Source organism: Solanum verrucosum, unplaced genomic scaffold (assembly GCF_900185275.1).
Source record: "Solanum verrucosum unplaced genomic scaffold, falcon-dt-bn FXZP01000229.1, whole genome shotgun sequence".
Taxonomy (NCBI): Eukaryota; Viridiplantae; Streptophyta; class Magnoliopsida; order Solanales; family Solanaceae; genus Solanum; species Solanum verrucosum.
In genome coordinates this window covers 4,447,343-4,459,476 of record NW_026020011.1, presented here as the reverse complement: position 1 = coordinate 4,459,476, position 12,134 = coordinate 4,447,343, and the positions used below count along the sequence as shown (strand labels likewise).

The 12,134-nt window shown below is 36.5% G+C and overlaps 1 protein-coding gene across 1 annotated transcript; it reads right to left on the bottom strand.

Annotated features, from left to right (window-relative positions):
- Positions 1 to 6,132: 6,132 nt before the first annotated feature.
- LOC125820352 (WD40 repeat-containing protein HOS15-like) lies at positions 6,133 to 11,586 on the bottom strand. The gene is made up of 14 exons (XM_049499787.1): positions 11,526 to 11,586; positions 9,887 to 10,032; positions 9,596 to 9,794; positions 9,377 to 9,471; positions 9,200 to 9,246; positions 8,770 to 8,920; positions 8,557 to 8,620; positions 8,303 to 8,461; positions 8,053 to 8,171; positions 7,817 to 7,891; positions 7,508 to 7,561; positions 7,338 to 7,411; positions 6,599 to 6,673; positions 6,133 to 6,349 (listed from the first exon to the last, which is right to left on the bottom strand). Exons 1-14 carry the CDS (start codon positions 11,584 to 11,586, stop codon positions 6,133 to 6,135), a joined length of 1,536 nt encoding a protein of 511 aa, XP_049355744.1.
- Positions 11,587 to 12,134: the final 548 nt, after the last annotated feature.

Genomic DNA, 12,134 nt, shown 5'->3' with positions numbered 1-12,134 from the left:
CTTTATGAGGACATCTGTATTGATTTAGGGAACCATCACATATACTCACACCATTTTTTACGCTAATTTCAGCATCTACTTGCCCCTTTTTAGGAATCCCGTAAATTCTTCTATTTTTCGTGTGTATTTACCCTTGGATCCGACTCTCAGAGCACCTAAATTTTTTTCTCAAAAAAATTATGAGGACCTCCGTATTGAGTCTGGAACCATCACGTGTACTCACACCATTTTTTTTCACTCCTATTTCCGCATCTACAGGCCCTTTTTTAGGAATCTTGCAAATTCCTCTATTTTTTGTGTGTATTAGCTCATTGATCTGGAGCCTAGAATTTTTTTTCTCAAAAAACTTTATGAGGACCTCCGTATTGTGTTGGAGAATCATCATGTATGCTCACACCATTTTTTTCATGCCCATTTCCGCATCTACAGGCCCTTTTTTAGGAATTCGCAAATTTCTCTATTTTTATTGTGTATTAGCCCATGGATTTGGTGGTCGAAGCCCCCAAAATGTTTTTCTCAAAAAACTGTATGAGGACATCTGTATTGAGTTAAGGAACCATCACGTATACTCACACCATTTTTTTCACGCCTATTTCCGCATCTACATGCCTTTATTTAGGAATCCTTCAAATTCATCTCTGCCCATGGATTTGGCGCTCGGAGCACCCAAATTCTTTTCTCAAAAAACTTTATGAGGTTCTTTGTATTGAGTTGGAAACCATCACGTATACTCATACCAAATTTTTCACACCCATTTCCGCATCTACAAGCCCTTTTTTAGGAGTTTCGCAAATTCCTTTATTTTTCATGTGTATTAGCCCATGGATCTGGCACCCGGAGCACCCAAAATTATTTATTCAAAAAATTTAATGAGGACCTCCGTATTGAGTTGGGAAACCATCACGTATACTTACACCATTCTTTTCACGCCCATTTCCGCTTCTTCGGCCTTTTTTCCGGAATCCCACAAATTCCTCTATTTTTCGTGTGTATTAGCCCATGTATCTAGCACCCGAAGCTCTCAAATTTTTTTCTCAATAAATTTTATGAGGATCTCCGTAATAAGTTGAAGAAGCATTACATACAATCTCACTATTTTTGAAGCATATTTTCGCATTTACGATCCAACTTTTAGGAATTACACGATTTTTTTGATTTTTCGTGTGTATTAGCCTAATGGATCAGGCGTCTCAGAGCACCCAATTTTTTTCCGGAAAAAACCGTATGAGGGCCTCCGTAATGAGTTGGGGAAGCAAAACATATAGTCCCACCATTTTTCAGGCATATAACAACCTTTTAGAAATTACGCGACTTTGCTTGGTTCTTTATGTGTATTAGCTCATGGATCTGGCGCCTCGAAGTACCTAAAAGAAATTATGAACAAACTTTATGAGATTCTCTGTAATGAGTTGGGGCTTTACGTTCTGTACCACTATTTTTTCAGGCATATTTTAGAATATAACATTCAACTTTTAGGAATTACGTGACTTTCTTGATTTTTTGTGTCTCGGAGTACCCAATTTTTTTTTCTGAAAAACTTTATGAGGATCTTTGTATTGAGTTGGGGTAACGTTACGTACAGTCCTACCATTTTCCAGGCATATTTTGAATTTATGAGTCAATTTTTAGGAATTACGCTACTTTCTTGATTTTTCGCGTGTATTGGCCCTTGGATCTGGTGCCTCGTAGCACTAGATTTTAGTTTTTCTGAAAAAGCTTTCTGAAGACATCCGTAATGAGTTTGGGAAATATTACGTATAGTCTCACTGTTTTTTAATATATACATTAGCATTTACGAGCCAAATTTTAGAAATTACGCAATGTAATACCTCGGTCTTGGAAAGAACTAATTTTAGAAAGAACTAAATTGGACAAAGCTAAATTGAGATTTTTGCAAGTTAGACTTAAATTGTGAGTTTAGGGTCAACTTCAAACAATCATAACTTTCAGCACATGATGAGTTAGGTGGACCATGAGATATCAAATGAAAGATCTTTGAGTCCTCTTTTCAACACCACCGAGTTTGCTAAATTCTGAGTTTGAATGAAGGAGATATTCCCGTTTGAATTCAGCCTTTCCAGTTAAGGAAATTCATTCGAATTAAGGAGGGGTATTTTTGTCTTTTTCTTACCCCACTAGCCTAACTCATCTTTAGTAATATTTTAGGGGTTTGAACTGACTTAGATCAGTTTTCACATTTCCTAAACACGCTTAGAGTTTTAGAGAGAAGTTCAAGAAAAGGTTCAAAGCGTTCAAGGTTTTCTTGCAATTGTTGAGGGATTTCGCCAAAGATTTGATCCTAACGAGGTATGTAAGCTTTTATAATGATGGGTTCGTTCACCCTCACACCTATCATGAGTTTCTTGAGTTAATTTCGTCCATGAAAATCCATGTATTGAGTTTCTTGATGAGTTCTGTTCTTAAATCTTTAATAATGGATTTGATGAGTTCTTGAGGTGAATGCTATGAGTTTGAGGGTTGTTTTGAGTAGATTTACGTGCACTTATGTTGGGTATACGAATATAAGAGAGTTAGGAAGAAACCAATCGATTCTAGGTGAATTAGGGCCAAAAATTGAAAAGAAAAATTCGTCGAAACGTTCTGAGAAAGGGGTAGCGCGACGTGCCACTGATGCACCAAAGTGGCTGGCGCGCCGCGCCTGCATTGCGCCAGAAATGGCATTCTGAAGTTCATGGGTTGGTGCCCCGCACCACTCAGTGCGCCAGGGTCGTTTGCCTCCACTTCTTTTCCGTCGTTTGTTCCGTCTAAGTCCTTTTAAAATGTATCCTTGCTCTCTTACTGATTTCAACTATCCAAACTACACCAAATCATTGAGAAATCCCTCTATCCAAATCATAATTCTCGAATTCAGATTTTCAAATTCAAGATAGAGTTGAGAGTAAAGTTCGAGGGAGTTCTTTTGAGTCATTTAAGAAGTCTTTTGCAAACTTTTAAAACTTGTTTTAAGACTTGAGTACTTGAGTTATGAGGATGAGGGGAGTTGAGTTTCATTTTTCAAAATGAATATATGGGAACGAAGTATTCCCAAGAGTAAATACTTTTACATTTAAAATGAGAGGAAACCTTGGTTTCCAAATGAGTTCATGAGGAGTTTTGAGCACTATCTCTTTTAAGAGAACCTTTTGAGTAAAATCTCAAAGTATGAGGATAAGGAAATATTTTTAAACATATGAGCATGAGTTACATTATTGAGAGTAGTATTGAGCACCGATATGGGGACGAGTTCAGACAACTCAAAGTCCTCATAAACCATGTATGTCAACATGGGTAAATTGTCATACTTTTTAGATGATTCCTTATTTCTTTTTAAGTATAGCTTAATGGATCCACTTAGTTGAGGATGTCTTATACTCCGACAAGGTATAAGACAGTTCTGGCAGCGTGAGCGAGACGCTTTATCATCACGTTGCTTATAGTGATGGTTGTCAGTTAGAGAATCTCCCAAATATGAGTAAATAGTTATTATTGCATTTTTAAATACTTTGAGTTGTTATTCACTCTTTTAAAAGCTTTTATTATACTGCATCTTTTATTGTTGCTTTATATTGAGTTGAGTATTCTTGAACTGAGTTGAATATTTTATGAGTTGAGTACCCTTGAGTATCCTTGAGTGTCTTTGAGTTGAGTGGAGATGAGGTAAGTATGTTCTTTCTTTCTCTCGGATCAAGCTTATGTCTGTGCTTTAAAATTCCCCTTGCATGCTCGTACATTTCATGTACTGACGCCATTTGGTCTGCATTTTTGATACCACTTGCTGTTCAAAGTTGCTTTGGTGAGCCTCCTTGTTTCCGAAGGATTCCCATTTACTTTTCAGTTTTTGTTAGGATGTCGTGGGTCTTGTCCTGACTTCCATCATTGTCATTAGAGGCTTCATAGATAGTAGTGTTTTGGAGTCTTTTCCATTTCTTTGTTAAATTTTTTAGACTTGAGTTAACCAGTTATGTTATTTAACATTTCAGACTATATTGAGCTAAACTGGTTTTAGTAATGATGTTGTATGAGTTGAGTTACTTTTGAGGTTCATTTATTGTTGAGTTAATGAGTTGAGCCTGGCCAAGAGTTCGCTTGGGGCCAACAATGGTTTTCGAGTGTTAGCCACGTCCAAGGTGTAGGCTCGGGGCGTGACACGCAACTTTCTTGGTTTTTCGTGTTTTAGCCCATGGATCTGGCGCCTCAGAGCACCTAAAAAAAGTTCTGAAAAAACTTTAAGAGGACCTCCGTAATGAGTTGGGGAAACATTACGTACAATCCCACCATTTTTTCAAGCATATTTTTGCATTTACGAGTTATCATTTAGGAATAACGTGACTTTCTATTTTTTCGTGTGTATTAGCCCATGGATCAGACGTCTCAGAGCACCTAATTTTTTTTCTGAAAAAACTTTATGAGGACATCTGCAATGAATTGGGGAAGCATTACGTATAATGGCACCATATTTTTAGGTATATTTTCACATTTAAGAGCCAACTTTCAGGAATTACGCCAGTTTTTTGGTTTTCATGTGTATTAGCCCATAGATCTGGCGCCTCAGAGCGCCCAAAATTAATTTTTTGAAAAACTTTATGAGGACCTCCGTAATGAGTTGGGGAAGCATTACATACAATCCCACCATTTTTTCAGGCATATTTTCGCATTTACGAGCCAATTTTTAGGAATCACGCAACTTTCTTGGTTTTTCATGTGTATTATCCCATGTATTTGGCGCCTAAGAGCACCAAAAACTTTTTTCTGAAAAAAAATTATGAAGACCTCTGTAATGAGTTGAGGAAGCACTACATATAGTCCCACCGTTTTTTCCAGGCATATTTTCGCATTTACGAGCCAATTTTTAGGAATTACGCAACTTTCTTGATTTTTGGTGTGTATTAGCCCATGGATCTGACGCCTTGGAGCACCCAAATATATTTTTTGAAAAAACTTTATGAGAACCTCTGTAATGAGTTAGGGAAACATTACAGACAGTCCCACCATTTTCTCAGGCATATTTTCGCATTTACGGGCCAATTTAAGGTATTACGCGACTTTCTTGTTTTTTTCGTATGTATTAGCCCATAAATCTGACGCCTCAAAGCACCCAAAAATATTTTCAAAAAAAACTTTATGAGGACCTCCATAATGAGTTGGGGAAGCATTATGTACAATCCTACCATTTTTTTCATGCATATTTTCGCATTTACGTGCCAACTTTAAGAAACTACGCGACTTTCTTGATTTTTTCATGTTTATTAGCCCGTAGATATTGTCCCTCGAATCACCCAAAAATATTCTGAAAAAACTTGATGAGGACCGTTATACTAACAAAGCTCGAGCAATGAATGTTATTATTTCTAGATGTGATCTCAAGTTAATGCTACACTAATAATTTAGTAAAATTTGTATGTGATTGCGCAAAAGTTATTAATAATCGCGGTGTTTGAGATAATATGTGTGCACCTCAACTAATTTCATACTAATGTAATTGTATAAGAACTATTTCGATCTCATTGTGTAGGTATAGGTTTCCATTAAACCCCTGTCAAGGGCAAGATACAGAACAGAGTAAATTCAGGGCAGACTACCCTTACTGTATCTGTCCTGCTTTATTTCATATTGCTTATGTATGCACAGTAGCATAAGCAGCATTCAGGCACAGTAGCATATGCAACATTCAAGCACTGAATTCATGTGAACCCAGTACCTTTTAACTCCGCAGCATAAGTTCATGGGTAAAATTTCTCTAAAACTTGCAACAAATAACATGTTTGCATCCATAGTTCTAAAAGTATAACGAGTTAATAAATACTAGAAACATGACATTCGAATTCATCTGAACCTAGTACTTTTAACTCGAAGCATAAGTTTATGTATAAAATTTCACTAAAATTGCAACAAGTAAGAGGTTTGAATCTGTAATTTTAAAAGTACAGATTCAAACCTGACATAAGTTTAGATCAATGTCATAATGATTTAGTCGGGCCCCAATATGGGTAACCAGCTACTGGTTGAGAAACCAAAAAAAAAAAAACTCATCAACAGTGTGACTTTAGTTTGAAACTCAAATGCTTCTTCATTCATACAAGGCAGAGTTCCTTGAATTGTGAAACTCCTGCATCTGTTTGCATTCCTCTACTTCTACGATCGAATATCGAAAACAAAAACCTTGTTTGAAAAACAGGCAGCAACCTTGTTGCCTTCCTTGTTCCAGCACACATTATAAATACCGCCATCTCCTTTGTAAGTTTTTACAATTTTGGCGTCCTTCACTGACCATATATGCATGCAGTTATCCAATGACCCACTTGCCAAGTAGTCACCGTTCGGACTGAATGCAATAGAGTAAACAACTTCCCTGGATTTAAAATGGAAGAGAACCTACTCAGTAAAAAACAAAAACACTCAACAAGAACGATACTGTTAACTTATTCTTTCATCCCCACCCAAATAAAAGGAATAGGCATATAGGTATCGATAGTACAATTGAGTATGAGTATACAAACCCCATAATACTCGAGCCTGTAATTTGACAGTGAAAGTGTAATTTTATTGAGAGTGCCTTAATATTTCGTGTGTCCAAGTAGACATAATTCAGATCCATTACCTGTGACCGTTCAAGCTGTGAAAAAGATGCCCTTGTTCAACATCCCATAGCTTCACGGTTGAGTCAAACGAAGCACTACACAGACAGAAAATAAAACAAAACCACTAAGCTCAAATAAATAAAAGGTTAGGTGCAATACATTAAATCAGCACACATCAAAAATCCATTTCCTAGACGGTTAAAGTGAAATTGTATCTCTATGGATTATTTTTACTCGCAAAGGGATTACGGGCCAGATTGCAATCATTCCAAATTTTGGAACTCAACTCTTGGGGCTTTAAAATTCGTTGGCGCGTTAAGTGTGCCTTTGACAACAGTGTACCAAAAAGAACTTCAGAGGTAAGTCAGTCCCAACAGAAGGCATGAATATATCTTATATAACCAAACAGAAGGCTTACGTGCACAGCGAAGACCATAAGGGTTCTGCTTATGGATAATTTTTTCAGGCTCACGGTAGAAGTAAGAGGGATTTAGAATTCCATGCTGGTTCGACACCAGAATCAAGCAAGGGACTTATTGGGGTTCATACATCTGTTACTAACTAGCAGGCTAGAAGCCTCAAGTGCAAACAGAGCAGGGGTTTGAAAGGACTAAACAAAAGTGTCGTATAAAATGGAATGGTGGGAGTACTTTCTTATACACAGTGAAAACTGTGTCTAGCAAAATATAGAATCTTTATCGCTTAGCTATGAACCTTATGCTACCACCACATATGAATTGATTAAAATAGATCGAATACCTTGCTAGCAACAACTTTTTATTCGGATTGCTTGTACCAGTGCCAGTTGGACTCCATTTGATGGTATTTATCTCCTAAAAGAAAAAACATAACAGTCAGCAGCTGATGTCTGATTTGATTAAATGAATCAGCAAAGTCCACAAAGAAAAAGAAAGAACAAAAATAGATACTTTGCTGTGTTCTCTGAAATCATGCAAGCAGACATCCTTTTTCATGCTCCATATCTGCACAGAAACAATGAATAATTTTATACAACACAATAAACAGAATTTCTTGGAAACAACATATTCAAAGTCCTAGCGCAGGAAAAGGTGAAGCTAAAATTCAACTTTCTCTAATCTGGACTTGTGTAATTTGTTGACTCCTTAGGCACTATTGTTTCACTAATCTAGGCAATGAAGATTTCTGTTTCTGTTTGCCGAGAAATCCCCGAGGGCCAGTGGCACACCACAACACCTCTCTACCTTAAATGGAATTACCTTAACTGTGGTATCTTCAGAGCATGAAGCCAGCAAGGAACCTGAGGGGTCCCACTTGATAGCATTGATCTCATTCTGCAATGGCAAAGTCACAAAGGATATTAAGTTTGCACTTTGCACAGACAGTAAAAGTACAGTGATCCAATTTAGTGTTCTTAATAAGCTTTAACCCTCCAATAACAACTAAATATTTATTAAAGAAATTTTCCCACAAAAAGTAACAAATGGGACCATACCTTATGTCCTGAGAATCTTTTGACTGGTTGATTCTCCCCAACTTTACAAACATAAATCTTGTTATCAGTGGAGCCGACCGCAAAAGAACTGTTGTCAAGCCAATCAACATCAAGCATACCTGAATGGGGTTGTATAACAACAGTGAGAAAATATGCAAAACAAAATAAAATCTATCCTTGACAAGCTAGCTATGAGGTGAAATATAAAGGAAAATTATTTCTTTAAGACAGAACAAGGGCAACAAAACACCTGAATTAAAATTAAATTGCTGCTTCGATTCTCCAGACTTCACATTCCAAACAACGGCAGTTCTATCAGTACTACCGCTGAGGAGATAATCACCTTTCTTGTTCCATTTCAAAGAGAAGATTGTCCCTTCATGTTTGTTAAGAGTTTTAAGCAATAAGCCTGGATGAAAAGTCAGTTATAGGTATCAGTAAGAGAAAACAATCTAGTTTGATGACATGATGACAACACGAGTAATATTCCTCCATGCCTCTTACCAGATCGGTTCCAGATTCTGGCTTGGCCATCGTAAGAACCTGTCGCAAGCAGGGTACCCTTGCTCTGTACAAGAAAAAGTCATAAATACAAGATTGAATAATAACAAGAAAATCAAACTGGTAAGCACGAGCAATGCAGTCTAATTTCAGAAATGCCACCAGAAAAGTATAGATCAACGTAAGTCAGCCCAAAACAAGCAGTAGAAAACTCACATTCCAATCAAGTGTTGTAACATCGTTGTTTTCCTCAGTTGCTCTACTTTCCAAATGCTTCAAAACCTTAACATTTGGAGGCATCCTCTGGATAGTAGAGTTACCTGGACCATTGCCAATAGTCCAAATTCTAGCAGTAGAGTCTCCAGACCTAAATTGATATTACACATGGTTAGCTATAAGAGAGATGGTTCCTTAGAAGAGTCTAAAACTACTCTCAACTTGGAAGTGTCATTATAATAGAATTATTTAACCACATGCTACTATCATGATATCACCGACCAATTAGATATTCGAAGTCCCTGCACTTATGATGATTATTTCTAAAAGTTGTAAAATCACAAGAGAATTAGAAATAATAGTATGAGTATGAACATGAGTTGATTCATAGACGAGAGCAACAAAAGAAAGAAATGGAACTAATACTTACCCAGATGCAAGAAGTGACCCTTCCGGACTCCAAGCACAGATAAAAACCTGGCATGAGTTTAGGAACAAGAGAAATTTGTAATGTTAATATAGAAGACAGAAAAGATATGAGATTTATCATTTTGGCTATTAAGAAATTATGGTGGACTAGAAGAACTTTATAGAGATATGGTCAAACCTCAGATGTATGCCCTTCCAAAGCCATTACATCACAGCTAGAAATTTCACACGGCGAAGAGGTTGAGTCTGTGCAGATATCCATAGGCTCCAAATCTATCATGCAACAAAATCAAAACTTAGATGTCCACAAGACCAACACAGAAATATGTAAAAGTATCAGCTTCATGCTCACAATGCTCATACAAGTAACAAATTAGCTGCAATGGGAATGTATTACCTCCGGCATTTCCATTTTTCTCCTTCTCCCTGTCTCTTGCAGGTTCTCGTTCATGGTCGAGCTCATTGTCAGCATTTGATTTATCTTTCTGAACCTTTTCCTTTTTCTCTTTAATCATTTGTTGCAACTCAGATACATTTTTTGTTATGAGATCCAAAGGTTCCAGAAACCTGAAGTCTTCATCCATATCGGTATCATCCTGCATTCCGTAGTTATTATTGGTTAGTTTAGAGTTATAAAAAGATCTAAACTTAAGCTAGAAAAATCAGAATATCAAAATGTTTGCCTTACATTGCTCAAATTGGTTTCCAATTCAAGATATTGAATACCCTTTTGCACAAGTTTAACAAGAGCATTAAAAGGAATTCGATTTCCATCCACTGTGCTCTTATTGATCCTAGCCTCGTGTCCAAAAGAAAATGCTGAATGTAAGAATCCTGAAAATATATATCAGCAAACCAGTAGACTGATTAGATACTACTGTACTAGTCCATCACGATCAAAGTCAAGGTGTCAGCCAGCCTATTAGCAAATCATATTCAATGAAGCAACAACTGATATTATAAAGGACCAACCATAAACTAGAGTGTCTTGACCACCTAGGAAGATCACTAAAAGTAACTGAAATTTTGGTTGTTCAATCAAGCAAGAGAAGTTGAGTTTATCTCAATCTTCTTTAACATCTTTTTTCTTTTTCTAGTTCAAATAATCAGGAACGACTGTTCCAATGCCCCATACAGCAGGCAAAAACTAAACCAACAATTAAAATGAACACGAAAAGATGATTGTTTGTCATCCAGAAGAAAGAAAAGAAATATGCAGTTCAGCTGAAAATGAAACAGAAAGCACATGACAGCCCAAAAACATCAGTTTCTTCACCATAGCAAGATCTGCCCAATCTAGATTTAAAGTATTTTCAAACAGAATGACTTTCCAGCTATTATTTTAATACGTTCTGCCACTATCACTACTTTAATCATATATGTCAAATTAGCAACTTAACTTCCGTCTGTAGTCAAACACCATCCTACTCACCCCAGAACCTAATAGTCCTTATCTAAATAACCAAACTAGTCAATTTCTCTGTTACTAGTCATTCTTTATAATAGCCTATTTGGTCGGGCTTCTTCGAGGTTAAAAGCACATAAAAGGCTTTCCTTTACGTTTGAGATGTTTGGCCAAAAAAATAAGGTGCTTTTTAGCAAAAACAACACAAAACACAGATTGTTTTCCTCCAAGTATTTTTTTGTAAAAGTTGTTTTGACAAAAGAAGTAGCTTGGCCGAACAGGCTCTAGATCTTAATAATATTCTGTCTCACGTTTATTTTATTTTTCTTTAACAGAAAAACCAAGAAAATATAGGAAAGCCTTATCTGCCTTGTCAAAGCAGTAAAGACAGAACATTTTCTGCTACTGCAAATTGCCCAATCAGTCCTAGCCACTACCAGATGAAGTCAATTTTATTCTCGACAATGTTTGCACTAGAATACAACAACAACAACAATAACATACCCAATGTATTCCCACAAGTGGGATAAGGGGAGGGTAGGATGTTTGCAGATTTTACCCCTACCTTCGAGGTACAGAGCTATTTCCGATAGACCCTTGGTTCGAAAAAACGCTTATCACTAGAATGGTTACAGAAAATTGCTTATATCGTAGAATTTAACTCGTTTAACAACAACATACCCAAGGGGTATGTGTAGGGTGGTGTGTACGCAAACCTTACTCCTACCCTGTGCAGGTAAAGGACGATGTTTCCAAATACACCATCGTCTCAAGTAAAGCATATCAAAGCAACTGAATTCGTCTAACAGTGATTCAAAAAAAATAATTTACCATATAAAACACCTTAAGGACTATAAAGAATACAAATTACGATTTGAATCCTACAAGATTGTACATGTTCTGAAGATGAAAATTGAATTACCTGATTCCTGGAGGTACCGGAAAACAATGTAATTCAACAGGTCGGAGGTTAAAGAGGCCATTGTTTGTATATCGGCAGCAGCGGCGGCGTTAAGTAAACAGAGATATAGGCTAGGCTACTACTACCTATGATATATTGAGAGAGGGAAAAAATGGAAAGTGGAATTTTTGGAGACACAACATTTATATATGAGACATTAGAATTAGAAATGTTTTCGTTCCAAAAGGCATTTCGAATGAAGTGTTGACTGTTGAATGACTAATGTACCCTCCAAGCTCCAACAAAAAAATATTATTATTTTTAACAAAAACAGTTGGTTAAAACAAATACTATGCTGGCAAGAGTTGAATAGTTAAACATATTTAATCATATCCAAAAATGGAGAGATGGATTCAGAATTTTAATGAGATGTTTAAAATTTTGGTAATATACCACAACACATTCAATTTACGGAAATCAAAATTTATTATCTAATTTAGATGAACCCCTCATACACTAAATGATGACAAGTTATTGGCATCCCTAACACCTACCTTTGAGGTAGAGAGGTTGTTTCCGAAAGATCCTTAGCTAAGAAAATGCTTATGCACTAGAACTTTTTTTGCAACT